Genomic DNA, 27646 nt, shown 5'->3' with positions numbered 1-27646 from the left:
AGAGAATGGCTACTCACTCCAGTATTCTTGCCTGGAGAATTCCATGGACAGAGGAGCCTGGTGGGCTACAGTCCATGGAGTCACAAAGAGTTGGACATGACTGAGTGACTAACACTGCCACTTTTCATTGATACAAATATAATTTTAATGTTGATAATGTATATCATGCAGACTTACTTTACTTACTAGTAAATTTACTAGTTCTAGTAGTTTTTCTGTAGTGTTCTTAGGATTTTTTTATATGAATGATCATGTTGTCTGCAAATGTAATTTCAATTCTTCCTTCTAGTGTTTTATATCTTTTATTTCTTTCTCTTTTCTTATTAAAGTTGCTAGGATCTCTAAAATATATTGAATGCAAGCAATAAGAGCAACTAACCTTGCCTTATTCCCACACTTAGTGGGAAAACATTGCATCTTTCACCATTAAGTAGAGTTAGTTATAGATTTTCCATCGGTTATCTTATCTATTCCTAGTTTGCTGAGGTTTTTTTAAAATCATTATTAGATGTTGAATTATGTTTGTAGAAGCTATGTCTCAGATATAATCTTCAGGAAGATAGTATACCTCAAGAATAGCCCTGTTGACTACATATCATCACATTCATACTTTTATCAACCACCAGTACCCAACTTTTTCTCCTTGTGTTGATAGTAGAATTTCCAACAGGAGCTTGGGAATTCTTTTTTTTTCTCCTATACAGCAGCATATGCAATCATTCCTCAGTATTCACAGGGGTTTGTTTGCAGGACCCGTTGTGAATGTCAGAATCCGTGGATGCTCAAGTCACATAATCAGCTCTCCACATCTGTGGGTTATGCATCCACAGGTATGTAGGGCCGACTGTATTGCTCCTTCAAAAGCCATGGCAATTCTGTGTCAGATTCATACGTGTCATTTTTAGGGTACTGGGATTTCTTTATCTTCTTTCTTTACCATTCTCTTGACACTGCTTTTGGTTCCTCTTCATCTCCTTGCCTTATTTCTGCCTTTTTTCTTAGATTATTTCTTCTATATCTATCAACGCTTCCTACCTGCTAATAGTGCCAAGTTCTTGATGAGTGTGTGTGTGTGTGTGTGTGTGTGTGTGTGTGTAGAGCAGGGATGGATAGTCATTTGTATTTGTGGCTGGAATAATAGGTAACTGCCCCTAGTAGGAAGATACCATTGTCCATGCTCTGAGTCACTGCAGGTCTCTCTCTCTTTTTTTAATTTATTTATTTTAATTGGAGGCTAATTACAGTATTGTAGTGGTTTTGCCATACATTGACATGAATCAGCCATGGGTGTACATGTGTTCCCCATCCTGAACCCCCTTCCACCTCCCTCCTCATCCCATCCCTCTGGGTCATCCCAGTGCACCAGCCCTGAGCACCCTGTCTCATGCATTGAATCTGGACTGGTGATCTGTTTCACATATGATAATATACGACCACAGGTCTCTCTTTCTGAAATTCCAAGGCTTTTTAATGAAGCCAGTCTTTGTAGATTCCCTTTAGACACTCCTTCAACTACTATGGCAAAGGGCCTGTTGCCCAGGCTACTAGTCCTGCTGCTGAGCTCTGTTAACTTTCAAGGTCAACCTGCCCTTGTATTGATAAATTAGGACTAATTAAGGAGTATGAAGCCCAGCATTTTTAACAATTGGGAGACCCTAGGCAACACTGGACAGAGAAGGCAATGGCACCCGACTCCAGTACTCTCGCCTGGAAACTGCCATGGACGGAGGAGCCTGGTAAGCTGCAGTCCATGGGGTCGCTAAGAGTCGGACACGACTGAGCCCTTCACTTTCACTTTCCACTTTCATGCATTGGAGAAGGAAATGGCAACCCACTCCAGTGCTCTTGCCTGGAGAATCCCAGGGATGGGGGAGCCTGGTGGGCTGCCGTCTATGGGATCGCACAGAGTTGGACATGACTGAAGCGACTTAGCAGCAGCAGCAGCAGGCAACATTGGAAAACCCCACTTGCTGCTTTTTCTTCTAGCCCTTGTAGAGAAGGGACAGGTAGCTCCAAATCAAAATTATCCAACCCATTTTTGGAACTGTTCTTTGGAATTGCCTTCAAAGCCCATGACAACTTTTACAAAATATCCTGTGAGTAGGGACTTGGCATTTGGCTTCAGGATAAAATCATTTTTGTGCCTCCTCTATTAAAGAGAATGGGCACTCATGCTGTGGGAAGCATTGTTTTTTGTTTAAAAATTGAGATATGGTAAAAATTCATGAGATGGTGTCTTATGTAGCTTTAAGCTCAAAAAGCAATTTCGAAAGAATTGGAAGAATATTTTTCATAGTGACTGTGTTGCTGGAATAAGTGCATACCATCCAAAGGGACAACTTTGTAGAATAACTCATCTAGCTACATGTGCTCTAATAGACGTTTTGAACCCTCATTAAACTTTATCCTTCTTTTTAAATATACTTTGAAAAGACTCTTTCATGATACAGAGTACTACTGCAGTTAAACAAGAGGGAATATACTGCCTCAGGGTCTCACAGACATGGATTTGTGGGGGGGGGTGGTGGGGGAGTCACTGTTTGGTTAATCATGCTTAAAATGAAGGCTAATGTTCTTTTTTGTGACCATCAATTTTTATTACATAGAAATGGAATTCCAAAAAAAATTTTATTCAGCTGTGTAAGCAGGAGGCATAACATTTTCATTTTTTAATTTGATCATCAATTAGAGAATTTAGAGCAACAGACATCTGTTAGTGGGTATAGTGGTGACAAGGACCAGGCTGCCTGGGTTTGATTTCCAACTGCAAACGTTTTTAGTGGACACATTTAACCTTCCTGTTTCTCAGGGTTGGGTGTTTTCATATGAAGGAATATTAGTAGTTGGCTTATGAGGTTGTTGGCAGTATTGAAGGAGTTCATCTGTGCTTAGAACAGTGCCTGGCACATAGCAGATAATCAGTAAATGGAAAGCAGTTTGCTTTGTGTATTTAACTTAGACCTATTCATTGTCTTTATTGCTGTTTAACTTGTCTTATACTTATTCATCTTCCCACCTCACTTGCTAGCTCCTTGAAGGCTTACCTCTATTTTTTTTAGAATTTCTCACCACGCTCTGGAGTTGTTTCTGGTGTTGTCATTCAGTTGCTCAGTCTTGTCCAACTCTTTGTGACCCCATGGACTGCAACACACCAGGCTTTCCTGTCCTTCACTATCTCCTGGAGTTTGCTCAAACTCATGTCTGTTGAGTCAGTGATGCCATCCAACCATCTCATCCTCTGTCACCCCCTTCTCCTCCTGCCCTCAATCTTTCCCAGCATCAAGGTCTTTCCAATGAGTCAGCTCTTCGCATCAAGTGGCCAAAGTATTGGAGCTTCAGTTTTAGCATCAGTCCTTCCAATGAATATTCAGGGTTGATTTCCTTTAGGATTGACTGGTTTGATCTCCTTGCAGTCCAAGGGACTCTCAAGAGTCTTCTCCAGCACCACAGTTCAAAAGCATCAATTCTTCAGTGCTCAGCCTTCTTTATGGTCCAACTCTCACATCTGTACATGACTACTGGAAAAACCATAGCTTTGACTATACAGACCTTTGTTGGCAAAGTGATATCTCTGCTTTTTAATACACTGTCTAGGTTTGTCATAGCTTTCCTTCCAAGGAGCAAGCATCTTTTAATTTCATGGTTGCAGTCACCATCCACAGTGATTTTGGAGCCCAAGAAAATAAAATCTGTCACTGTTTCCATTGTTTCCCCATCTATTTGCCATGAAGTGATGGAACCAGATGCCATGATCTTAGTTTTTTGAATGTTGAGTTTTAAGCCAGCTTTTTCACTGTCTTCTTTCACCCTCATCAAGAAGCTCTTTAGTTCCTCTTTGCTTTCTACCATTAGAGTGGTATCATCTGTATATCTGAGGTTGTTGATATTTTTCCCGGCAATCTTGATTACATAAAACAATTCTCCAGCAACCAGCAGAAGTTAGAGGGGACAAAGAAAGTTCCTCTCTGCCCTAGAGCCTTCCAGGGGTGAGGTGGGGTGGGGGGCATTCTCCTGCCAATGTCCTGATTTCAGACTTGTAGCCTCCAGAACTGTGCAGGAAGAAATTTCTGTTTTAAGCATCCAGTTTGTGGTTCTTTGTTTCAGCAGCCCCAGACACCCATCCATTATTTTGTCTTTTCCCCCCTTGCTGCCTGAATTAGAGTGTTGAAAACCCTGTGATTTCATTTCATCTCAAATGGTAGCATTGCCTCCATTTTCATCCATTATCCACCTTTTCCACATATTTTGAAGCTCTGATTTACCAGAGAGATGCAAAATGTCATCAAATAGGTAATTACAGTACAGTACAAGAAGTGAAATGTTAGGAATTTATGCAGTATACAGAGAAATGAAGCATGTGTGTGTTGTGGGTGTACATGTGTACATGGGCAGACCCATCCTCTGTCATGAAGCAGATACCTAAAGACCCTGCTAACACAGGGTCTTACTTCTCCTCCCAGTGAACATGCTTGAAAGGAATTGAGCCGAATGGCAGGTTGTCATCTCCAACCTTCTCTCCTTTGTTTTTCTAGAAATTGCACATCTGCTCTTCAGTTTCTCTCTGATCCTTCCCCTCTAGTGCTAATTCCTGTTGGATTCTTTGTCAGTGATGCCCTGTCTGGGAAGGTCCGTGGGAAGTTCAGTGTTCTGAACTGGAACCTTCATCACTGATATAGCTGTGGCTCTTCATATGGGTTTTACCTTCAACAATTGCCATTTTAACTTTTGCATAAGAAGGTCCTTTTCAATTATAAATTGAAAATATACTTTTGGGGAATAGTTTCTCCCAGGGGAAAATAGTTCAACCAAATACAGTTCTGTCATGGAGCAGATGGATCAGCTGGGTTCCTGCATGAGTTTGGGAATTGGCAGGTGGATGGGGAACTTGATCTTGTTCCTATTTTAAAACTTTGTTTACTGGCAGGTATTTGGTGGTTACAAAATCCATTGGTGAATTTAATGATCTGTGTAAATGTATGTATGTTTTACTAGGTTGCCTTTTTATGTTAAAAAAAAAGTTAACCTGATGGTAATTGGCTTTCCTAATAGTTGCTTCAGCATACCAATTTCAAGTTATGAAGTGTTTCTAAAGTTACTCTGTTCCATGGCCACTGCACATGCCACTGGAGCCAGTCAGCTGTCTTGAAGATGTGCCATTTGTCATGAGGGGACCAAGAAGTAGGCTGAATGGATCAGCACAGATCTATCACTAACCACTGGAAAAATGATTCAAAATGCATTCTTCACTGATTCTGAATTATGTATTTTTTTTTTAGCCAAAAGGTCTTTGAAACATTTAAAGAAGTGGAAGTATTGTGATCTTTAAAATGAATAGTAAATATCAAAATGACACAAAGAGTGAGTTTCTAAATGAAATATGATTTAACATTTTGTAATTTCCAAAGAAGAGTCATGTAAACAATGTCCCTTGAGTCCTGAGACAAATTGAGAGACTCTAACACATGTATTGCAGGTGTCTATTTGGACAGTAAGCCACTTACAATTGTTGGGGGTACTCTTTTGGAATAACTATAGTTGGACCTATTCTGATACCTCTAGTGTATTTCTATATCCTTGAGTCAGAAGGTAAACAGGCAAGATCTCCACGTAGGGATCCCTGGGCTAGGAGTCAAGCATTTTCTTTTTTTAATGGAAGTAGGCATGCTTTGAGAGTAACCTGATTTAAAGCTGTCCAGAGCTTTGTCAAGATTATATGGATTATCTTAGAAAGAAAATGTGTGTATGGAATGGTTAGGCAGTGTTAGATAGCATCTGTTTTATGGAAAATCTAGCCTAGTGTCTTAGCGCCACTTTGAGTAATGGCTTCAAAGCATCTCTTTCTAAGAGGAAGGGACCTGGTTTTTGAGTGCCTCTGCTTTGCCATCTACTATTCCAGCATTTTACACATTTCTTATCACAACTCCATGAAGGTAGGTAGTATCATGCCCCACATACAGAGAACTGCAGTCTGTCCAAGATTGAATGACTGTTATTAATCGAGTGACAAAATTGGGATTTGAAAGCCAAACTGGTCTGAACACAGAATCCCTTCCTCTTTTCAACTGTGTCACACAAATTTTGCAGCTGGTCATAGTATGTTTTTGCAAGGCATAAGCTGTGAATGGTGGAGTTAATGGCTTATATGTTAGTTTAAAAGGGCATGATTATTATTTACTTTGGCTGAAGAAAGTTCATTTGGAAATACTTTAATAGTTGAAGACAGAGTGGCAGCCCATTTTTGTAAATAAAATCATGCTGGAATACAGCCACACCCCTGTATTTCCGTATTGCCTGTGGCTGCCACAAAGCCTAAAATAGTTTCTGGCCCTTCACAGAAAAAAGTTTGCAACCCTTGTTCCAAGAAAAATGTATAAAGGGACTTCCCTAACAGTCCAGTGGTTAAGACTTCGCCTCCCAGTGCAGGGATGTGGGTTTGATCCCTGGTCAGGGGAGCTAAGATCCCACATGCCTCATGGCCAAAAAAGCATAACATGAAAACAACAGAAACGATATTGTAAAGATAGTCGATAAAGACTTTAAAAATTGTCCACATCAAAAGAAATCTGTAAAAAATGTATAAGATGAAATAAACTCCTACTTTTGCAGATCATCCTTTGTCTTCATGTGGGATGAACAAGTATAAAGATTGAATTGATTGTACCTGGTCTCTAAATGGCTGGGGCGTGAACAATTCTCTTTGGTTCAGGGTGGTTTGTTTGAGGGCATCTCAACACATCTTTTTCATTCCTTGCTCCGAGGTGGCCTACAGTCAGAGCAACTTTAATGCAAAAGTCAGCATAACTTAAGTCTTGTAAATCCTGTCCTGCATTCAAGTGCAGAACAGGATGCTAGTGGTTCTCACTGGGGGCGAAACTCCCCCTAGAGGCCAAATTGGAAACGAGGGGGCAGTGTTTTTGTTTCTAGTGTAATTTGTATTGAAAAGTAAGTTATTGTCACTGTCATTTTCTTTCTCCTTTATCCTGGAGGTCAGACATTATATTGATGATTTTTTAAATTGTGGCTTTTTAAAAAATTATGGCAGGGTTGATAATATTCATGACTTTCATTACAGGCTAGCCAAAGGGGCTATACAGAAATTGGAGTATTGGGTCTGGGAGCACTGAGCAGCTCAGCCCTAAGTATTTGGTGTTTTGTTTTTTTTTTTTTTTTCCAAAACGGACTTCCAAGTAAAGAAAGCTCCCTTCGAAAAACCTGGAATTCTGGGCTCAATAGCTGCTCACACATGACTTCTTGCTCGCTGGCAGCCTTTTGAAGTTGGTTTGCAGACTAGGTAGGTTTCCAAAGCTTTCAAGGGAGCCTCCAGAGAGAGATCACCCTTAAACTTTATTTAAACAGCAATACAGAGTAAGAAAGCACAGCGAATAAAATCCAAAGATGATGGCCTGCGTGCCTTTCCTCATGGTTTGTACATGGCAAGTGCAGGAAAACCCCTAATCGAGGGCCATTGATGGCAAATTGGTGACCATGGCAACTGAGCTCCCCTTGGAGTTTGGATTTTGCTTACAGAAGCCCAATGAGGTGAAGGTCAAATTTATTTTCCAATTCTACTGCTTTGAGATGTTTCCAGTAAGGGTAAAACTGGCCCTTATTTATTTGAGAGTGTTTATCATTACGTCTGCCACAGGTATTTTGTGAAATCCTATTTTTCATATGCAGCAGAGAGGAGAGCAGTTTCTTAGTTTGGAAGAAGGACATGGGGGAAGAGGTCTTTGTATCTTAATTTGAAATACTGGGTTGGCCAAAAGCGCATTCAGGTTTTTTGATACCAGCTTATGAAAAATCCCAAATGAACTTTTTGGCCAACCCAATATCTCTTCCAGCACAAATTCTGTAGTGCAGAATGTTAGTTCTTTTTGGTGCAAGTTCTTTATGGTGTTTCAGAGTGTGAGAAGTCAGTGCTGCCCTTCTGATGAGCAGAGCCTTGGAGCCTCAAGCATCTTGGTTAACTGAGGGTTGGCTCTACCCCCTTTTTAAGCTTGCATACATTTCTGACTTAAAGGAAATATTACGCAAACAACAGTTCATTCATTCATGTAATGAATACCTATTGAGTACCTACTGGGTGCCAGGCACTGTACCAGGTGCTGTAACTGCTTTGTTGTTTAGTTGCTCAGTCGTGTCTGACTCTTTGTGACCCCATGGACTGTGGCCTGCCAGGCTCCTCCATCCATGGGATTCTCCAGGCAAGAATACTGGAATGGGTTGCCATTTCTTTCTCCAGGGGATCTTCCTGACCCAGGGATCGAACCCACGTCTCTTGCATCTCCTGCATTGCAGGCGGATTCTTTACCTCTGAGCCACCTGGGTTGGAACTGCAGCATTAAATAAAACAGACCATAATCCTTCTCTTCTGGGGGCTTGTGTTCTGGTATGCCAGAGGTGGAGAGTAATAACAGATTATCTGAAAGGGGGTAAGTGGTAGGGAAAGGAGATGAGGGGTGGAAAGAGCAGAGAGACAGAGAGACAGGGGGAAGAGAGGTGAAGGGACACAGAGGGAGGGACAGAGGGAGATACCATGAGACCATTGAGGTTAGTTGTCTTAAATTTAGAGAGACACAACTGAGGCCATGTGACTTTCAGGCTTCCCTGATAGCTCAGTTGGTAAAGAATCTGCCTGCAATGCAGGAGACCCTGGTTCGATTCCTGGGTCAGGAAGATCCCCTGGAGAAGGGATAGGCTACCCACTCCAGTATTCTTGGGCTTCCCTTGTGTGGCTCAGCTGGTAAAGAATCTGCCTGCAATGCAGGAGACCCTGGTTCGATTCCTGGGTCAGGAAAATCCCCTGGAGAAGGGATAGGCTACCCACTCCAGTATTCTTGGGCTTCCCTTGTGGCTCAGCTGGTAAAGAACCTGCCTGCAATGTGGGAGACCTGGGTTCAATCCCTGGGTTGGAAAGATCCCCTGGAGAAGGGAAAGGCTACCCACTCCAGTATTCTGGCCTAGAGAATTCCATGGACTGCCGTCCATGGGGTCGCAAAGAGTTGGACACGACTGAGTGACTTTTTCACTTTGTGACTTTCAAAGATTTTTAAATGATGCCACCTTTATGTAGCTGTATTTGAAGAGGTTGGGGGCGGTTCCCAAAGATTGCTTGCCTAGATGAGTTTTCTTAACTGTTTCTTAGTCTAAAGCTCCTTCTGTCCTGAATTTAGGACCAGTCTCATTAACCTGCTTCCTTTAGAAATAGAAATCACTTGGACACACTTGTCTGTGGATGGAAAGGATACTGCCATGTTAGGAGACCTGTCTGGAGCTGGTCCTGCCTCAGACTCATGCCAGAGCCTTGTTGCACCCCTTCTAGGCTTTCCTGTCATCTTCTCTGTAATGGGAGAGATGCTTAGTCGCTCAGTTGTGTCGACTCTTTGTGACCCCATGGACTGTAGCCCACCAGGCTCCTCTATCCATGGGGATTCTCCAGGCAAGAATATGGGAGTGGGTTGCCATGCCCTCCTCCAGGAGATCTTCCCAACCCAGGGATCAAACCCAGTCTCCTGCATTGCAGGTGGATTCTTTACCATCTGAGCCACCAGGGAAGCCCAAGAATACTGGAGTGGGTAGCCTATCCCTTCTCCAGGGGATCTTCTCAACCTGGAATCAACCGGGATCTCCTGCATTGCAGGAGGATTCTTTACCAGCTGAGCTACCAGGGAAGCCCAATGGGAGAGGACTGGGCTGAAATCATCAGAAGTTTTTTCAGGATCAAAAAAGATAGAAGTCTACCTTTGGTTAGATTCCTGAAATTAGCATATATATAGGGAATTAAGTGTCAATTTTCACTTTAAAGCCGGGGTAGCCCAGATTCAATGTTTTTTAAAATAAAAAGGATTAAAGCTGATCTTTAGGGGTTTGGGGCAAAATACACCATAACCAAAAGGGTACCTGACCTATGTAAACTTTACTGTAGCTTTTAATTATTATCGAACTCCATTTAGAGCAACAGATATTTTACAGATGAAGTTATGGATGCTTGATAAGTTCCATGCTTGATAAGTTAGAGCCATCCCAGGGCCTGTGCTCATTTGTCTAGCACATTTTCCACAGCGCTGCTCTGCTTCCCAGGCTCCTAATGAGACAGTATTTTCATGTACTTTTTCAAGAGAAGCTTTATAGCCAGGTCACCACCAGCCATAGCACTATCCCTGTAGTAGTGAGCTTTCTTCCTAGTATTTCCGGGATCAAGACTAATGTGTAGAAGAATTGCTTATGGCATCAGTATTCAGTTATTATCCTCTCATTATTTAAAAGGATGCTAATAATTTGTTAACAAATATACCAGGCCTGTTCTAAGCCCTTCGGTATATTGCTTCATTTTGCCCAACTGTGCTGTAGTAAGATAGAGGTAATAGCAACCAAAGCCCAGAGAAGTGAAATAATCTGCTCAAGGTCAAATACATGACTTGCAAAGTTGGGATTTGAACGGAGTCAGCTCAATACCCATGCTGTCCAGCATCACACTGCTCCAGCTTGTGTACATTTCAGGGGTCCATTGGAACCCTTCAACAAAGAGAGGTTCACTGATGAGATCTGAAAGCAGATCTCATCATGGAACTAACCCATGTTACCCAGACCCTTGGATTTCTCAGTTCTGCACTCAGTTCAGCTTTTAATAGTAGCAGTTTCTAGGATGACTCTACATATGCAGGCTTTAGACATAAAGACAGCACATTATTTGATTCTGTTTATATGAAATGTCCAGAATGGGCAAGCCTGTAGAGATAGAAAGCAAATTTGTGATCAAGGCTGGGGGAATGGGGAGTGACAGTGACTATTAATGGGTATGGGGTTTTGGGTGGTGGTGGTGAAAATGTTCTAAAACTGATTGTGATGATGGTTGTGCAGTCCCATTAAGTTGTTCACTTGAAACAGGTGTGTTGTATGGAATGTGAGCTATAGCTCAATTAGGTAGTTAAAAATAAGGAAAAAAGGAAGACTTTCCTCTGTTATATTTAGTTCATTTTAAATTGAGTTTTTTTCCTTAATGAGGATTGAAGAAAACAGAAAGACTTATCTTTCTTTTATGGTTTAGAAGCAGACTGGTGAAGACTGAGTCGATTATATAGCCCAACATTTGAAATGTCTTACATTTACTTGACAGTAATAATTTAACATGTGTTTGAAGATGTTGACTTATAAAAATGTTAGAGCATATTATTACTAAAAGTAATTTTATATCTTAATTTAAAAATCCCCAAAATATGTAATATTGTTTAGCTGATAGAATAATTTTAGGGCAGAAACATCTGACCTTATCTATCCACTCCATCTCATCCACTTTGCTGTCTCAGAGAATAATGGGTTATTTTGATTGGGTTTGGATTTATGGTTAGAGTGGTTTTTCAAGGCTATTTTGTATGAATTTAATTCATTCTAGAGTTATTAATATTTTTAAAAAAAATTATTTCTAATTTTACATTGTGCTACCTCTTAATAGTATCAGGTTTTTTAAGTTTAATATTCCTTTGTATAAAGATGTATTTTATTTTCCCCTAACTGTTCATGCTTCAGCCTCAGCAGTTTCCTAGTTCCAGTGTTCTGGGATTTGGTGAACCAAATATACAAGGTGACAGTGTAGTGATGTTTCACAGTAGTATGTATTTTGCACATAATAAGTCATTTTCATTCACCAAATAGTTATGAATGTCATTGTGTGCCAGGAGATAGCCATGACCCAAATGGACCCCCACCCTTGCCCTTGGAAAGCTGAGCTCTGGTGGCGGAAGCCGAGAGTCACTAATCTTGTAAGATTGTTCTCACCTTGCTGTCTCGCTGCATCTTTGTCCTGATGGGTACCTTCATCTGCATCTTTTGTCACCTTTCTCAGGCATTTCTTTAGGACACTGACCAGCAGCACACAGCTATCAAATTCCAAGTTTTGTGCCAAGTGGTAGTAGTGTTCTCCATGCCAGATTTTGTTAGTTGGTCTTTTAATAAGCCCAGCAAAAAAAAAAAAAATTCTATAAATATTCACAATTGTCTTGCTAAACTGAATATGGTTTTAACCACCAGTGACTTCATATGTATCTCTCTGGCATTAACTTTGATAAATAAAATAGCCAAAGCATTGCTTAGTTTCCTGTTGTTGCTATAATCTTCAAAGGTCTAAGTAAACCTCTGGGTTAACAAGGTAATTGTATGTGTTCTGCATATGATGGCTTCGTTTATGTCTGCAAGAAAGAAAGTGAAGTCGCCCAGTTGTGTCTGACTCTTTGCAACCGCCCATGGACTGTAGCCCACCAGGCTCCTCTGTCCATAGGATTTCCCAGGCAAGAATACTGGAGTGGGTTGCCATTTCCTTCTCCAGGGGATCTTCTCAACCCAGGGATCGAACCTGGGTCTCCTGCATTGTAGGCAGACACTTTACTGTCTGAGCCACCAGGGGAGTCATTTATGTCTGAACTGGGATGAATATGCCTTATTTAAATGAAATATATACGTTCCCTAGAAAGTGCTGATTAAATAAAATCCTACTAGTTTGATTTCCATCAAATCCATGCCACTTTAACTTGCCTTAATTGAGAGAAGACAGAATTATTAAAGAGGAAGGAAGTGTAAGTTCAATGGTCTGTCCTTTTTCTCTCTCTGCTTAGCTGTCTCTTAATTGTCTTTACAAATTAAGAAGTATGGACGTTTGAAGCCTGTTGTGTAATTAATAAACATTAAGTTTTCTCCGATGACAGGAACACGTGTGGTGTCTTCTGCTGAACTCCCCCTTCTCTGTTTCTTCATGGTTCTCTGCACCTTCATTGGAGCTCTTTCCCATGAGCTGTGCTGTGGTTGGTCCTTCACGTGTCTCATTCCTACGAGGGAAACAGGGCCTGTCAAGTGTCCTCCTGTTTGTACTCAATTGCAGTATGTTTGAAATTGCATACAATTTTGTTGATTTCTTGAATTCATTGTCTTTCTTGGTAGAGTTTCCAGTATGGCCTCAGCACCAACTTCCAAATATAATTCACACTCCTTGGAGAATGAGTCTATTAAGAGGGTAAGTTGAGTTTTCAGATTTATTTATTCATCTTTCTCTGCATTTCTCTTTTCATATTTGAATATTAGCTGCTCATTCTGGGTTTCTTGAATTATTCATTTCATTATTCATTCACATAATGCAAATTCTTTGATACACATAGTTTTATTTGTTAACCCATCTCGTTCCATAAAAGACGGACTACCACAAGTGTGTTCAGTGAGCTTTGTTTGTAAATCCTTTCATATAACTTCATTTTTGAGACTCTCTGACTTGTGAACCACTGCCAGACATTACATTTAAGATACTAGGCAATCCCTTGCCCCTGAAAGCTTTCTGAAGAAGAGTTCGGAAGACCAGGGCCCACCAAGACCAAGCAGGATATTAACACCTTCCTCAATATTGAAGGAGGCATTCCTGGCTGAGAACAATCTGCCTTGCCCTGTTAGGTATAAAATGCTCAGCTTGTAAGCACTAAAGCATATTAAAAATTAGCTAGGAATTTTTATTTTGTACCTGAACAAAAAGGGGTAAAACCACTAAAAATCCAACAAAGCCCCCCTCTTTGACAGCTTATCCCTCACCTAAATACACAAGCTGCACTTCCCCTGTTTCATACTACTTTACATTTGCATGCTGCTGCTGCTGCTGCTGCTGCTAAGTCACTTCAGTCGTGTCCGACTCTGTGCGACCCCATAGACGGCAGCCCACCAGGCTCCCCCGTCCCTGGGATTCTCCAGGCAAGAATACTGGAAGTGGGTTGCCATTTCCTTCTCCAATGCATGAAAGTGAAAAATGAAAGTGAAGTCACTCAGTTGTGTCCGACTCTTAGCGACCCCACGGACTGCAGCCTACCAGGCTCCTCCGTCCATGGAATTTTCCAGGCAAGAGTATTGGAGTTGGGTGCCATTGCCTTCTCCGTTGCATTTGCGTAGCCCCTGATAATTCTCAGAAGTGTGCTTGTGCAGTTTCTTTCACTTAATATTCACAAAGCTCCTTTGAGGCAAGGATTACTAGCTTCACACATGAAATGATTGCAGCATGACTTTGGAAAACAACTAGAAAAAAATGAATGAAAAATAGCAGTTTAAAAAACCCTTTTCCCAAACAGATGTTAGTGATGTGTCTGGCACGTCCTAGAGTGGACACAGGCAGCACATCATTGGCACTTATCCACTGGGGCAGCTGAATAGATTGAAAGGCTCCTTTCTCAGGCATCCAAGTCACATGGCAAATTAGTCTCACAGAACTCACCTTGGCTTTAGTGGTTTATACTGCCTGGTTGGCAGAGTGGCTGCTGTTATTGAATGAGGATACCTCTAAAGGCGGAAGGCCTAGAGATGTAGTAGAGTCACATGAAGAATTTGTGTGTAGATGGTTTCCAAGGCCCTGGTTGGCTCAAAAGTTCAATGACAGGCCTCCTCATCCTCTTATCTAGTTACTTACATGAGAAAAGATGTTAGTAAAATAGGAAACCCAGTGTGTAGTAACTGTTATTTTCTGACGTGTGAGAGATGCTGTAATTACTGTTGCTCAGTTAAGGCCCCATTAAAATGAAGTTTTCATTCCTTCTCTCAACAAAATAGGACTAAATAATATGGAAAAAAACTGCCACAGTATATATGTGTACCTATAGAATATACTCAGTGAATTCTGTCTCTTAGTGGGAGATAGTGAAGGACAGGGAAGCCTGGTGTGCTGCAGTCCATGGGGTCGCAAAAAGTCAGACACAACTTAGTGACTAAACAACAACATAGAATACACTTAATATTTACTTTTTATCACTTTCCTGAACACTGTTAACTGTAAAGCACTTGGAAGGGGTGTTTAATTAATATCACTGAAAAGTGTGCTAATGTTATTTACAAACTAAAAGTTAACACAGCTAATGAATGTTGAATGCTAAGTTGTATTTTTTAGTTGTTTTGATTTTCTGTGCCAATTTTCTATAATGGTCACTATGTCTCTATTTTTTTTTAATTTGCAAACAGTATTTCTGGTTAGTTGCTTAACATCCTGTGCAAATGTCATGTCCTTACTTCTCATGACACTGTTTTTTTCCTAGACTTCTAGGGATGGAGTTAATCGGGATGTGGGAGAGACTCTTCCTCGACTGCCAGGAGAGATTCGCATTACTGGTAAGGCCTGTGAGGTTAGGATTTTCATAGATTGATGAGAGTTCTAGGAGGGCCAGGTGGCTCCAATCCCTCTGACTCTTTCGAAGTCACATTTAGACAAATAGGCTCGATTTGTTTACAAGTGTTAATGTAGTGAGAACTCTCTGCATTTGTTTCTTGATCAAAGAGTTCTCTCGAGCTTCATGCTCTCCATGACAGTGATATTTTTTTCCCTCTGTACCAAGTCAGAATTATTTTGGAAAAAAAATGTGGGTTATATCTTTCGAGGCTCTCACTGGATCTATAAGCTCTTATGGTTTGAGGTTATAAGACCAAAATGGTATTAAGATTTTCCAGCCTATCATGTATGCTTTAAAACGATCAACTTCGAGGCTTAAAGTCCAAATACTCTCTTCTTTGAAATATAAGGAGACATATTGGTTTAAAATAGCTTTTATTTGACAGATAGCTAAAATTAGAAATGTTGATATAACATTGTGATTTTTGTCTTACTTTATTCACTGTAAGTTCATATTAAGAGGAAGGTATCTACTTTGGAAAGACTAGATCATTCTGGCTTAATCCAGAAGCACCTGACAGCTTCTAGGCAAAGTACTAAAATTGTGAGCATTAACATTTTTTTTTTATTAGAGTTGACATCCCTATTTCAGATTCCCATTTGGTGATGATAGAGTTACCATTGCTTCAGAGAACCTTTTGGTTTATTTACTAAGATCTGGGTTGTTTAGCTTAAAAGACTGAGACCATGGTGCTAATCCGATTAAGGTCATAGATATGATACCTGTATGAATGAGTTAGCCATGCACAGCGAGAAACTACTCCATGTCCACAGGCTTGCACATATGATCCTAGTTTGAAAAGGAAATGGGTGGCATGTTTCCATCCTAATTTGTGGATAAGAACAAAGAGAATATCTTACTTTTGATCATCTTCACATATGAAGTTTTAGTTCTGTATCAGTGTTAACGCCTTCACAGAGGTAATAACTGATTGACGTAGCATGAAGTAGACTTACTGGATATTTTTCATTTAGCACCTGAGGAGAAAGGGGTTTCAAAAATTATTGTAAATAAACAAATGCCATTAACACATTCAAGGACATCCTTGAAAAATAAGACAAAGATACATTTTATTGCAATAACTCTCCTGATTTAGTTTCTCCTTATGTTTGATTCTACCAAAGATATACTAATTTCTTGGCCATCTGTTTCATATCACTTAAAGGTGTGACATGAATCTAGCTCCACGCTTCTCTGGACTATTAAAAGGGAAAGAATAGACTATAGAAGCATTTCTGCTACTGACAGTCATTTATTAAAAACATCTCAATGTTTTGTGTGATTAGAGGTTGGCAAACCTCAAACCCAATCTGGGGGAGAGTCCGTGAGACTGTCCTGTGTGAATTGCCATCCTCTGGTTGAAGCTTGCAGTTCAGTAGTTACCTTGACAACCACCGGAAGGCAGCAGCTCCAGTACCCTTATTCACTTCTGCTCTCCAGCTGTTAGGGTCTTGTCCCTAGGTGGTGGCAGCATGGTGGGTAAGCTCAAGTGATATGTGCCCCACCTCGTTCTCCCTCAGCTCCACTCTACCTAGCATGGTAATGTAGAAACATTGCCAGTGCTTGCTTTAGACCTTTTCAGTGATTTTTTAAATTGTAGTTATTCTTAGCCAAATAGTTTATATTAAAGTAGTGCCATTTGTTGTGTATCTTGGTATATATTTCCATTATTTTAGGGTACTTTTTTTATCTTAATAGACAAAGAAGTTATTTACATATGCCCTTTCAATGGCCCCATTAAGGGAAGAGTTTACATCACAAATTATCGTCTTTATTTAAGAAGTTTGGAAACGGTAAGTAAAATCTAAGACCATAAAGATGACCCTAACTGTTAAAGATAATGCTAAACTGTTTCTCTTCTACCTTGCAAGATTGACTGTGGATCAGATTAACATGGGGGATATATTTGCTTTTCAACTCTTAATTTTTGGCTTACGCAAAGCTCATTTAACACTAACACCTGTAAATGTAGGACTAGAGTGAATTAAAATAAGTTTTGTCCTTCATAATATGGGGAGGAGGATTTGGTAACTGTACCTGTTTGCTCGTTTGGAGAGATTCCTTAGGTGGAGAACAGTGGTTCTTTACCAGAAGCACTGTTAAGAACCACTTGTGGCACTTAGCAGCCATTACAGATGCTGTGAGATATTGCATCCAAATGTCCAAGTCTGTGGTCCAGGCACAGTGGTCATTTTTTTTAAAAAACATCACAGACAAGGATGCTGATGTGAGTCCCTTGTGTAGGCCCACTGCTCTAGAATTTTCCAAGTGTTCATTTACAGAACACCAGGTAATGGTTTAGAATTAGGATGTCTGTGGTGTGGCTGAGTGCCACTCTACCTTTTATTCCATGGCATTTCAAGGAATGTTCCACTGGTGGAACAATGAGTTGGACATGAGATGCTCCAGAAGGGAAAGAGTGAATGAACAGCTGCTATGGCTGTCCCAGAAGGGCCTATGGTGGATGTGATGGGGTTCCCATTACCCAGGCCAGCCAGAAGGGGCAGTTATATTTTGATGAGGTGGACCAAGCAGGATGAATAGGTCTGGGGCACGTGAAAGAGGAGCTGAACATCAGCTTATAAATAGGAGATGTTGAGACTGTTGGGGGGAATCCAGTTTTTGTTTTACTGCTTTTACCCCACAACTTCTTTTGAACAGTTCTAATCTAGATTAGTTTGCATCTTTTGATTAAAAAAAATTTTTTTTTCATTTTTTGTGTCCAAATTCTGAAAAATGCTGTTTATTTACTCTTATTGCCTTCGCTATGGGAGCCCACTTCTGTCGTGTTTCTAGGTCTACATGGTCCTGAGATTTGGTCTTTTATTTTTGTGAATCTATTCAGGCCTCTAAGTAAGAGTAGAGCTGAGCACATGTTCTAGTTTTCCAGAATGTGAAAGTTTCTGAAACTTAACAGAGCAGTAACTCTCCCTTCTCCAAGGGATCTTCCCAACCCAGGGACTGAACATAGGTCTCCTGCATTGCAGCCAGCATTCTTTACCCTCTGAGCCACCAGGGATGCCCTCAACCCTTGGCAGCAGTTGTATTATAGAATTAATCATTTGAACAGGTGATTAAGTACCCAGGAAAGAAAGAAACCCATTGGGAGTACTATTGGGAGTACCACTGACACATTGTCTTGGTTGAATCAAAGCATATGCCTGACCCTGACAAAGAAACATGGTGGCAGTACACTTCGATGGAGTTATAGACTGTGTAACTGGCATCAGGCCTTTGATTCAGACGGTGGTTAAAGGGAAGGGAGAGGGGTTTGAAGTAGTTTTAATCTAAGATATTGGAGTGAAACTACTAATGTAAAATTTAGTGTAGGTAACATTTAGTTCATAAAAACCAGTAGTATCAGTGAAGGATGGAAGAGGTCTGTCTTTACAGGGGCTCAGGCTTGTCTGAACCAGTAATTAGGTGGGATGGATTAAAAAGTTAACAGACATATAGGCTGAACTAACTATAATACAGTTTAAGTCTGTATTATACTACACAATATAATACACCCAGCCAAAGTGAGACTCATTCTGTACAGCTCCCAAGTGTCATATTGGGACACACTGAGAGATTTTATGCTAATGTATGCGATAATCATCAAAAATGAAATTAGAGCAGGTTGTTGACCAGCCAGACAGGCCCGGTTCCATTTCGTGCTGTCACTGTTGATGAACTGGGGAAATTATTTAAACTGCAGTGCCATGACAGGATTGTGTCTGTTCTGTGATCTCAAGTGTGGAAAGCAAACAAAAACTGTATGTCATAAAGAGAGCAGAAAGAAATACACCAAGAGTGTTAATACTGGGGATATTTGGACATGCTTGTTTCCCTCCTCCCACTTGGACGGAGCAGGCATCACTTTTGTAATTGGGTGAACTCTTAACTGGCATTATTTATTTTGTCTTTATATGGCACTCCAGAGGCCAGGGATTAGCACTCAGTGGGAGAAGAAAAGACCCACTTGACACCAACTGCTAATCTTTGTCTTCTTCCACCAAGTTTTACATAAATATTTTGACCAGTTGGCCACAGCATTTAGTCCAAGTATAAAAGCAAGCAGCTAATGGCAGAAAACATAGTATAAAGTAAGCCATTTGGGAGATTATGCAGAGGCCTCAAAACATAGTCATCATAGTGTCTCTCAGAGTCCTAAATACCAACATTAATTGTGGATTCTGCTGCAAAATATGAATGTTTCGTGTGTATTTGATGAAGAGCCGTCATGCCCCTGGCCTTTGGAAGCGGACACCTGTGTGGTTCAGGTATGTAAACACTGCAGTGGGAGCACGGCCAGACTCGGGAGTCAGGTGTCCTGTTTCATTAGGTGATGTCCTGGGCTGGTGGACACAGTGGTCTCTGGGCTGCCACTCGGCCTTCTTCCCCTGGGCCTCCTCTGGAGTCTCCCTACTCCACTCTGACTGGCTTACTGGAAATACTTGTTGGATCTCTGTTGCCCATAGAATAAAATCCACTCTCCTTCGTGGGACAGAAAAATTCTTCTGAGTTCTCTTGCCTCATCTCACAGCACTTCTCCCTGTGCCGTCATCTCTTCCCTGCCTGTGAGGTCCTTCTGGGCTGTTCTTGCTGTGCCTGGATGCCCTCTCGTCCCTCAGAACCCACTCAAAAATCACATCCTCCCTGGAGCCTTCACCAGTTTCCATCATAGCCCTCACTCCCTCTCTGTGTGCCTGTTCCCGTGTTAAGACTTACTACTGGGCATCTCCCCTGCCCACTCTGAACATCTAACATCCCTCCCCCTTTCATGTTTATTCGTTCCTTCACTGTCTCCTACTTTATATATTTTACTGCTTTGCCTCATTCCAGTCTGTCTGAGGCCAGGGATGCCTTGTGATTTTTCACTGCTGTGCTCTGAGACCTAGGACAGAGCATGGCGCCTGGCAGTGAAGGATTTCAGCCATATCTATGTGCCAGTGTCTCCGTGGCCATCAGTAATGGGGGGGGGTCCTCCTGGTCCTCCATGTAGACAAGAGGTAGTCAATAGCATTGTGCTCTAAGTGATGGGGAGGCAGCAGGCAGCGTGGACCACACTCAGTCATGGCATCCTGAACACCACCATTGCTTTTGAGTTGAGAAATCCCGTTGCCTCCTTTTGACCTTGAGGGTGCTCCGAAGTTGGGCTTGGCTTCGATCTCGTGACTCCAGTAGGGCTGGTTTGGCCTGTAATACTCTTGTCATCTGCAGACTCCCAGGGCAGCACCACTTCCGGTTTCCCTCCCAGGAATACTTCAGCTCAGGTGCTCAGGTGCATGAACAAGACAGATTAACCCTTTGTTCATTCAGGCGGCTGTATCCTCATTCCGGAGACACTCAGCACCCGGTTGAATATGCCATGGTGCTGGATGCATAACAGAGATGAGCAGGTGTGGTGTCAGGTGGCAGAGCCTGCAATGGGTGCATCATGCTGTTAGATTACAGGACAGAAGCAGGGTAACTGTGCGCTGAGTCATGGAATGCCTTCTAGAGGAGGTGATGTGGGAACCAAGTCTTGGTGAATAGGGACCATTACCTGGACAGGAGAGAGAGAGAGAGGAGCCTCCACAGGGTGCGTGTACAGTGCTGTGGAGGAGCCTGGTGTCTGGTGACAGTGGCTAAGGGCTGTGCTAGCGCAGGAGCATGGATGGGGAGGGGAGAGATGAAGCTGGAAGCATTGCCAGCCTTGAGCAGCTCGTAAATCACCAGTGTCTGTGTCACGTGGGGAACAACACAGCCCATGTGTGTTTCAGGAAGGGAAGTCAGGTCTCAGCATGTGTGACAGATCAGGGGAGGGAAGACTGGAGGCGGAGAGACCATCCAGGAAGTTATCTTTGTTTTCTAGGCGAGCTGGTCCTAATCGAGTCTGGGTTGCAGTAGAAAGGAGGGAAGTGCCATGAGTGAGATAGGAGGATCTGGGTGGCATTTGGAGCTGGGAGCTGAAGGGAAGAGTAGAATTAAGGATGATCCCTGTGGTCTTGGGCTTGAGTGATTGGAGCTGCTCCTGTCCGTGGAAATAGACATCAGAGGAGGAGGAGGGGCTTGAAGCCTCAGCCGTGGGAGACACGTGTGTGTGTGTGTTTGTGTGTGTGTGTGTGTGCGTGCGCAGACTGGCAGCTGCGTGAGTGCAAGCTGTAAATAAGTGGCTCAGGAGCCTTGAAAGCACGAGTCTGAAGCTGCGGAAGTCCAAGCACACGGGTATCACAGTAGCAGCGGGTGCACGTACAGGATTTCCTGGGGGGCCATGAGACCAGCGGAGATGCAGCTGTGGAGAGAGCCTGAGGGCAGGGACCGCGTCTGTGGGGAGTGGGGTGGGCAAGAGCAGAAGCCACAGTCAGAACAGAGGACCGGCTCAGACAGGGGTGGGCGCTTGGGAGAAGAGAGAAATATCTAGAAGGAAGGGAGTGGACCACAGAGTGAAATGTTGCAAGGTTCAGTGAGATAAAAAAGGAACAGGGGTTCCGGGGAGGTTTGGGGGAGGTCGCCGGCAGCCCAGGGGAGAACACAGGCCTTGGACATGGGAGCATCATTGGCCTCTCACTTGGTCCTCCTTCCACCAGCCCCCAGGCCTTGGCACCCTTCTCTCTATTCATTCTCCGAGAGGCTTCCTCCAGGACTCCCTGGCTGCACTCAGTTCTCCCCAGATAACATTGTTTGTCCTCGAAGCTCCTCGCAGCCTGCCGAGCCCTTGGCCCACATACTCAGCCCATCTAACGGCAGCTGCCCAGCCCCTTCCCTCACACCCTGGTCCTGGTTTTCTAGCGCTGACCTTTCTTCTGCCCCCAGCTTCTCTTTTCTCACCACCTGCTAGAGACCCCAGGCGCCTGGCTAGGCCAAGACTTTCCTGCTCATTCTACTTGCCAGTTCCTTCTTTGGGTGTTTTTGTCTCTCTTGATGGTTCTTCTCTTCTAGGCACCCTCCAGTCACCTCCTCCCCCTCCTCTCTTCTCGTCTGCAATCTTCATTGCTGCCTTCCCGCCTGCATCCTCTCCGTATCCCTGTTCTTAGCTCCTGCAGATATTCTCCTGCTTGGCAACTCTCAGTGGCTCCTTCCCCCCCATCATTTCAGACTCCTTAGTGTTCATGGTCCCCTGCAGCTCAGCTCTGAGTCTCCTCTGCAGCTCTCTCCTGTGTGTCCCCCAGCACGCTGGCTCAGCTGTCTGACTCACCATTCCCTAACCCAGCCCTTCGCCTCCTCTGCCATGGACTTTCCTCAGGCAGTTTTGTCCTGTAGAACACATCCATGTTCATTCCCAGCCAGTCCTGCCATGCACACCCCCACTTGAATAAATATTATCATTATTTTATCCTTAGTATTATTTTTTGGCTGCACTGTGAGACTTGTGGGATCTTAGCTCCCCAACCAGGGATCAAACCCATGCCTGCTGCAGTAGATGCATGGAGTCCTAACCACTGGACCACCAGGGCAGTCCCTAAAATTATTTTGAAATAGTTAAGATAGGAAGTTTGTAAGGAGTAATGTAAACATCTGTGGATCTACCACACAGTTGAAGAAATTTAGTGACCCCTCCACATCAGGGTTAGTCACCATCTGAAAGTTGCCAATTCTCACCCGGAGTCATTCCACACACCCTTCTTTACAAATAGGAAGGAGTTCTGGAGATGCACGGGAACACGAAGGAAGGGAGGCTTTGAAGCCTCCCATTGAAGCAGGTAACCCTTAGGACTGTTGGAGGCGTGAGCAGTATATTGTGTGTATACAGACCATTTTCTGACAGTGGGAAACAGTACGTTCTTCCTGGATTAAATTCAAGGATGTCGTTAGGGTTTCCTCTAAAAGATAGGACCACAGTGATTTTATTGTTTAGGCAGAGTATTAGCCACAGATTCATGAATACCATCCAAGAGCCTCTTTAAGGACAGAACACATGTTAACTTTTACTGGGTAAAAGTACTTCTGGGAGACTACCAAGACGGAGTCTGTTGACTTTGCTTTTTGATGGTTTACCAGTATGTACACAGGACTTGGGGGGGATCAAGGTGGATGGGCAGCACTCATGTCCATCAGACTCAGCCACTTAAATATCTGGTTCTGAAATGAGCGTTGGCCAGGTGTGAGGTATTGTGCCACCGAGGAGCTGGGTATCTGGCAAGGGTGGCAGTAAGTAGGTTCCACAGTCTATATAATTGGCTGCAATTGGAGCTGTAAATGTTGGGTGCCACCTGGAAGGGAGGCAAAGTTTACCTTCCATTGTGCACATTTCAAAGTCAGGCGTGTATTCCTTTGCAGAGAGAAGGCATAGCCACTTCATTACAAGCATGGACAAAAGGGTTCCTGTAGTATTTTTCTTTAAAAAAAAAAGTTAGAAACTTTTCAAGATTGTCCTTTTTCTGTTCCTTCTGTCTAATGGATTTGACACCTTTTTTCATTTTAAAAGAGATTAAATAATGCTAAGAAAACTATAATAATAAAACGTTCTAGTGTGTTTGTAAGAAGGAACGTCAATGGGAATGTAGGATCCGAACTATAGTTGTTCTTTTAAATTTCAGTCTTTTTATGTGGCTGCTGCAAAAGGAATGAGGTTTTCAGGTTAAAACAGTCCCTGCTGATACCCCAAGTCCCCCTGTCCCTTGTTGCCATCCATTCTCAATTTGCTAGTCCTTAAGCTGGAGAGGCTATGTACTACTGCACCATCCTGTTGCAAGTCACTCAGTGGATTTAAGGAATGAACTCCACTAAGAGTTTGCACTTTCACACCCTAGAACGGGGCTTGTAGCTGCTTTGGCAGTTCTCTCCATTTCAGATCAATGTATCACATCCACCACCACCTCAGTGATGGACCCCTCTGAGCTCCTTTGCTGACCCCATCTCGTGCTCTGTTGCAAAGTTAAAAGTTGTCTTCCCTAGCTCCCATAAATCTCCCTCATCACCTGTCATCAGCTCTCACCTGTCCTTTGTACCTCCTCCCCATCTCCGAGGAAGGAACAGGAGGTCTTGTTTTACAAAGTGAGCCTTCCTCCTTCTAGTCTCTCTGGCGTCGTGGTGCCCCACAGTTTGGTGTCTTACACGCATGGTTTTCATTGGCTCCCCGACCCGCAGACCTGCTCAAGTCTCTGCTTTAAAACAACTTGCCTCCCTGCTACCCCAATAGTATGATCCTCTTTCTGCCCCTTCCTTGCTAGACTTTTTAAAGAATGAGTCCCTACTTGCTGCTTCTGCTTCAAGATTAGGAACTCCTTCATCTCTTGGTCTGGCCCATGCTTCGTGTTGAATCTCCTCTTTTCTTGCTCAGATCTGCAGACCCTGGTGGACTCTTTGCCCTTCACCTTCTCTGCAGTGAGAAGTAGGTAGTGTGTTGGTTAATTCCACCTTCTTTGTCCTTTTCTGCATGCGTCCTTGACTCCTCTCTCGCTTCTGCCTTTTGCCTTTATTGCAGTTCATTTCTCCTTCCTACCCCCTAACTGTATTTCCCAAGTTCTGTCCTCATCGTCTTCTTTCTCACTTGTCAGTTGCTTTCCAACTTGATAGTGCCAGAGCCGACCTTTCATTCTTTATTCACTACTTGAGAGCCTGCTGTGTGACAGACTTGAGAAGGATTGAAGAAGTCAACATGGAGATTGGATTAAGGCTAATGGAGAAGGAGATGTGAAGGATGACCGGTAGGTTTCCAGCTTTTGTCACAGGGTAGATGGAGTGCCAGCCATTGACAGAGGAAGGTGTAGTTTGGAGAGAGAAACATCGTGTGCTTTAGTTCTGGGCATTTGGAGTTTGAGGGGCCTTTGGGATTTTCCACTTCTGCATTTCTGGCTGCCTCCTGGATATCTGTACTTGATTATCAGTCAAACTCCCTGTGTTTAGATGCTTAAACCCAGTGTGCCTAAAATTGACAGTGTTGATCTTTTTCTCAGCCCCACCCCCGTGCCCTTCACATCTCTTGGTGAGACCACCGTTGTCCCAGACACTCGGGCCTGCCCTGTGATTCGTCCCTCTCACTCGTCTCTTCCTCTTGCTTTCCAGCTCGGTTGCTCTTTGCTCTCAGATCCTCATGGTGATCATGTCACTTGCACAGCATTAGCCAGTGGCAGCATTGGCAGCATTAGCTTCCAAGATTGCAGGGCATGGGCATCACCTCCCTGGGCTTGTGCAGGGCACTCAGGGCTGCTGGGTGCATCTGCATGCAGCAACATTCTGTCATTGCAGGCTGCTTCCCAGGACACATTTCCTGGATCCCGTCACCCTGGTCCAAGCTCCGGGATACTCCACAGGGGATTCCCCTGCCACCTGATCTTAAGCCCAGCCCACTTGTTTTTGTTTTTTTGTAAACATACTCCTAAATATTTTATTCTTTTTGTTGCAGTGGTGAATGGTATTGTTTCCTTAATTTCTCTTTCTGTTTTCTCATTGTTAGTGTATAGGAATGCAAGGGATTTCTGTGTGTTAATTTTATATCCTGCAACTTTACTATATTCATTGATTAGCTCTAGTAATTTTCTGGTAGAGTCTTTAGGGTTTTCTATGTAGAGGATCATGTCATCTGCAAACAGTGAGAGTTTTACTTCTTCTTTTCCTATCTGGATTCCTTTTATTTCTTTTTCTGCTCTGATTGCTGTGGCCAAAACTTCCAAAACTCTGTTGAATAGTAGTGGTGAGAGTGGGCACCCTTGTCTTGTTCCTGACTTTAAGGGAAATGCTTTCAATTTTTCACCATTGAGGATAATGTTTGCTGTGGGTTTGTCATATATAGCTTTTATTATGTTGAGGTATGTTCCTTCTATTCCTGCTTTCTGGAGAGTTTTTATCATAAATGGATGTTGAATTTTGTCAAAGGCTTTTTCTGCATCATCGAGATAATCATATGGTTTTTATCTTTCGATTTGTTAATGTGGTGTATTACATTGATTGATTTGCAGATATTAAAGAATCCTTGCACTCCTGGGATAAAGCCCACTTGGTCAAAGTTCTCACGCTTTCCCACATGCATAGCCACTGTCACCATGACCTGTTTTTGGAAGGCTGACCTTCACCTGCTTTTATTCCACCCTTTAAGGATTGTCTATAACTTTGCCATCACAGCAGGACCTTGTGGTAACTCAATCAGGAAGAAGTCGTCCTGCCATCTTGGACCTCTCATCCCACTTCATCTGGATTTTTAAAATGCCTCTTGGCACTTTATTGTTGTTCAGTTGCTCAGTCATGTCCAACTCTTTGTGACCCCACAGACTGCAGCACGCCAGCCTCCTCTGTCCTTCACTGTCTCTCGGAGTTTGCTCAAACTCATGTCCATTGAGTCAGTGATGCCATTCAACCATCTCATCCTCTGTCACCCCCTTCTCCTGCCTTCAATCTTTCCCAGCATCAGAGTTTTTTCCAATGAGTCAGTTCTTTGCATCAGGTGGCCAAAATATTGGAGTTTCAACTTTAGCATTAGTCCTTCTAATGAACACTCAGGACTGATTTCCTTTGATTTCCTTGAGGATTGATTGGTTTGATCTCCTTGTAGTCCAAGGGACTCTCAAGAGTCTTCTCCAACACCACAGTTCAAAAGCATCAATTCTTCAGTGCTCAGCTTTCTTTATGGTCCAACTCTCACATCCATACATGACTACTTGGAAAAATCATAGCTTTGACTAGATGGACCTTTGTAGGCAAAGTAATGTCTCTGCTTTTTAATACACTGTCTAGGTTTGTTGGCACTTAAAACCTGGCATTTTGGCTGTTTGGATGCATGTGTCTCATTTCCCAGACTGGGCCCTGAGCTTTGTGAGGATGACACGTACAGCTTCTTTCTCGCCATGGTCCCAAGCATCCAGTACAGTTTCTGTTAGTCAGTATGCACTTGAGAGAGAAGGCAAATAATTGCCTCTTTTAGACTGTTTGTTATGTGTACTTCTCAGTTAGTTTAGATACTTACATGTAGAGAGGAATAGAAATTTAGAGTTAGACTGGACCTTTGGGAATCGTTAAATATTTAATGATATTCAGATAGTGGTGACTCAGGTTTCTAGAGACTTAAGCTGATTTTCCTATTCCTAGATCTTCCAGTTGGGCCCGCTGGGTTATCTGATCTTGAACCTGTCATTCGGGGAGACCATGGTAGGTAGCCTCATTAGACTGTGGGTGTCTTTGGTCAGGAGCTGGCTGGTTCTCCTCGGTGTCCAATTTTCTGCCTTGTGTTGGGTCAGGGTAATCAGAAGTGTAGAATTTTCTTGATACAGTGGCAAAGAACAGTAAGGTCTCACTCACTTCTAATGCTTCTGTCTTTTAAATTTGCATTCTTGCTTCCATCTTGATATTAGAATATCAGACTTTTATTTAGTGCCTGTGTTTTTTTGTAGGTACAAGTTGGATATTTAGTGCAGTTGAGTAGACTGTATAAATTACATAACTCACAAATTTCAATATAATCTAAGTGTAGTAACAGTGCTTGATAGTTTAATGACTACATGATATTGAGAAGAAAAAACATTATCATTTGCACTTACATATGTACATGGTTACTGAGAAGTGTCTTT

The 27646-nt window shown here is 42.7% G+C and overlaps 1 protein-coding gene across 5 annotated transcripts in view; it reads left to right on the top strand.

Annotated features, from left to right (window-relative positions):
* The window catches only part of MTM1 (myotubularin 1), a 90918-nt gene that overhangs the window by 10394 nt on the left and 52878 nt on the right, over positions 1-27646 (top strand). For 2 of the 5 annotated variants that reach the window (XM_020903133.2, XM_020903132.2), the window contains exons 2-4: positions 12931-13003; positions 15048-15120; positions 16878-16972. In XM_020903133.2, the coding sequence (XP_020758792.1) occupies positions 12931-13003; positions 15048-15120; positions 16878-16972 (241 nt within the window). Of the gene's footprint in view, positions 1-12930; positions 13004-15047; positions 15121-16877; positions 16973-27167; positions 27228-27646 lie in introns of all 5 variants that reach the window. The other 3 variants (XM_070462779.1, XM_070462780.1, XM_070462777.1) reach the window with 2 other exon arrangements.

Source organism: Odocoileus virginianus, unplaced genomic scaffold (assembly GCF_023699985.2).
Source record: "Odocoileus virginianus isolate 20LAN1187 ecotype Illinois unplaced genomic scaffold, Ovbor_1.2 Unplaced_Scaffold_13, whole genome shotgun sequence".
NCBI classification, from domain to species: domain Eukaryota; kingdom Metazoa; phylum Chordata; class Mammalia; order Artiodactyla; family Cervidae; genus Odocoileus; species Odocoileus virginianus.
This window is presented reverse-complemented; position numbering and strand designations above follow the sequence as displayed.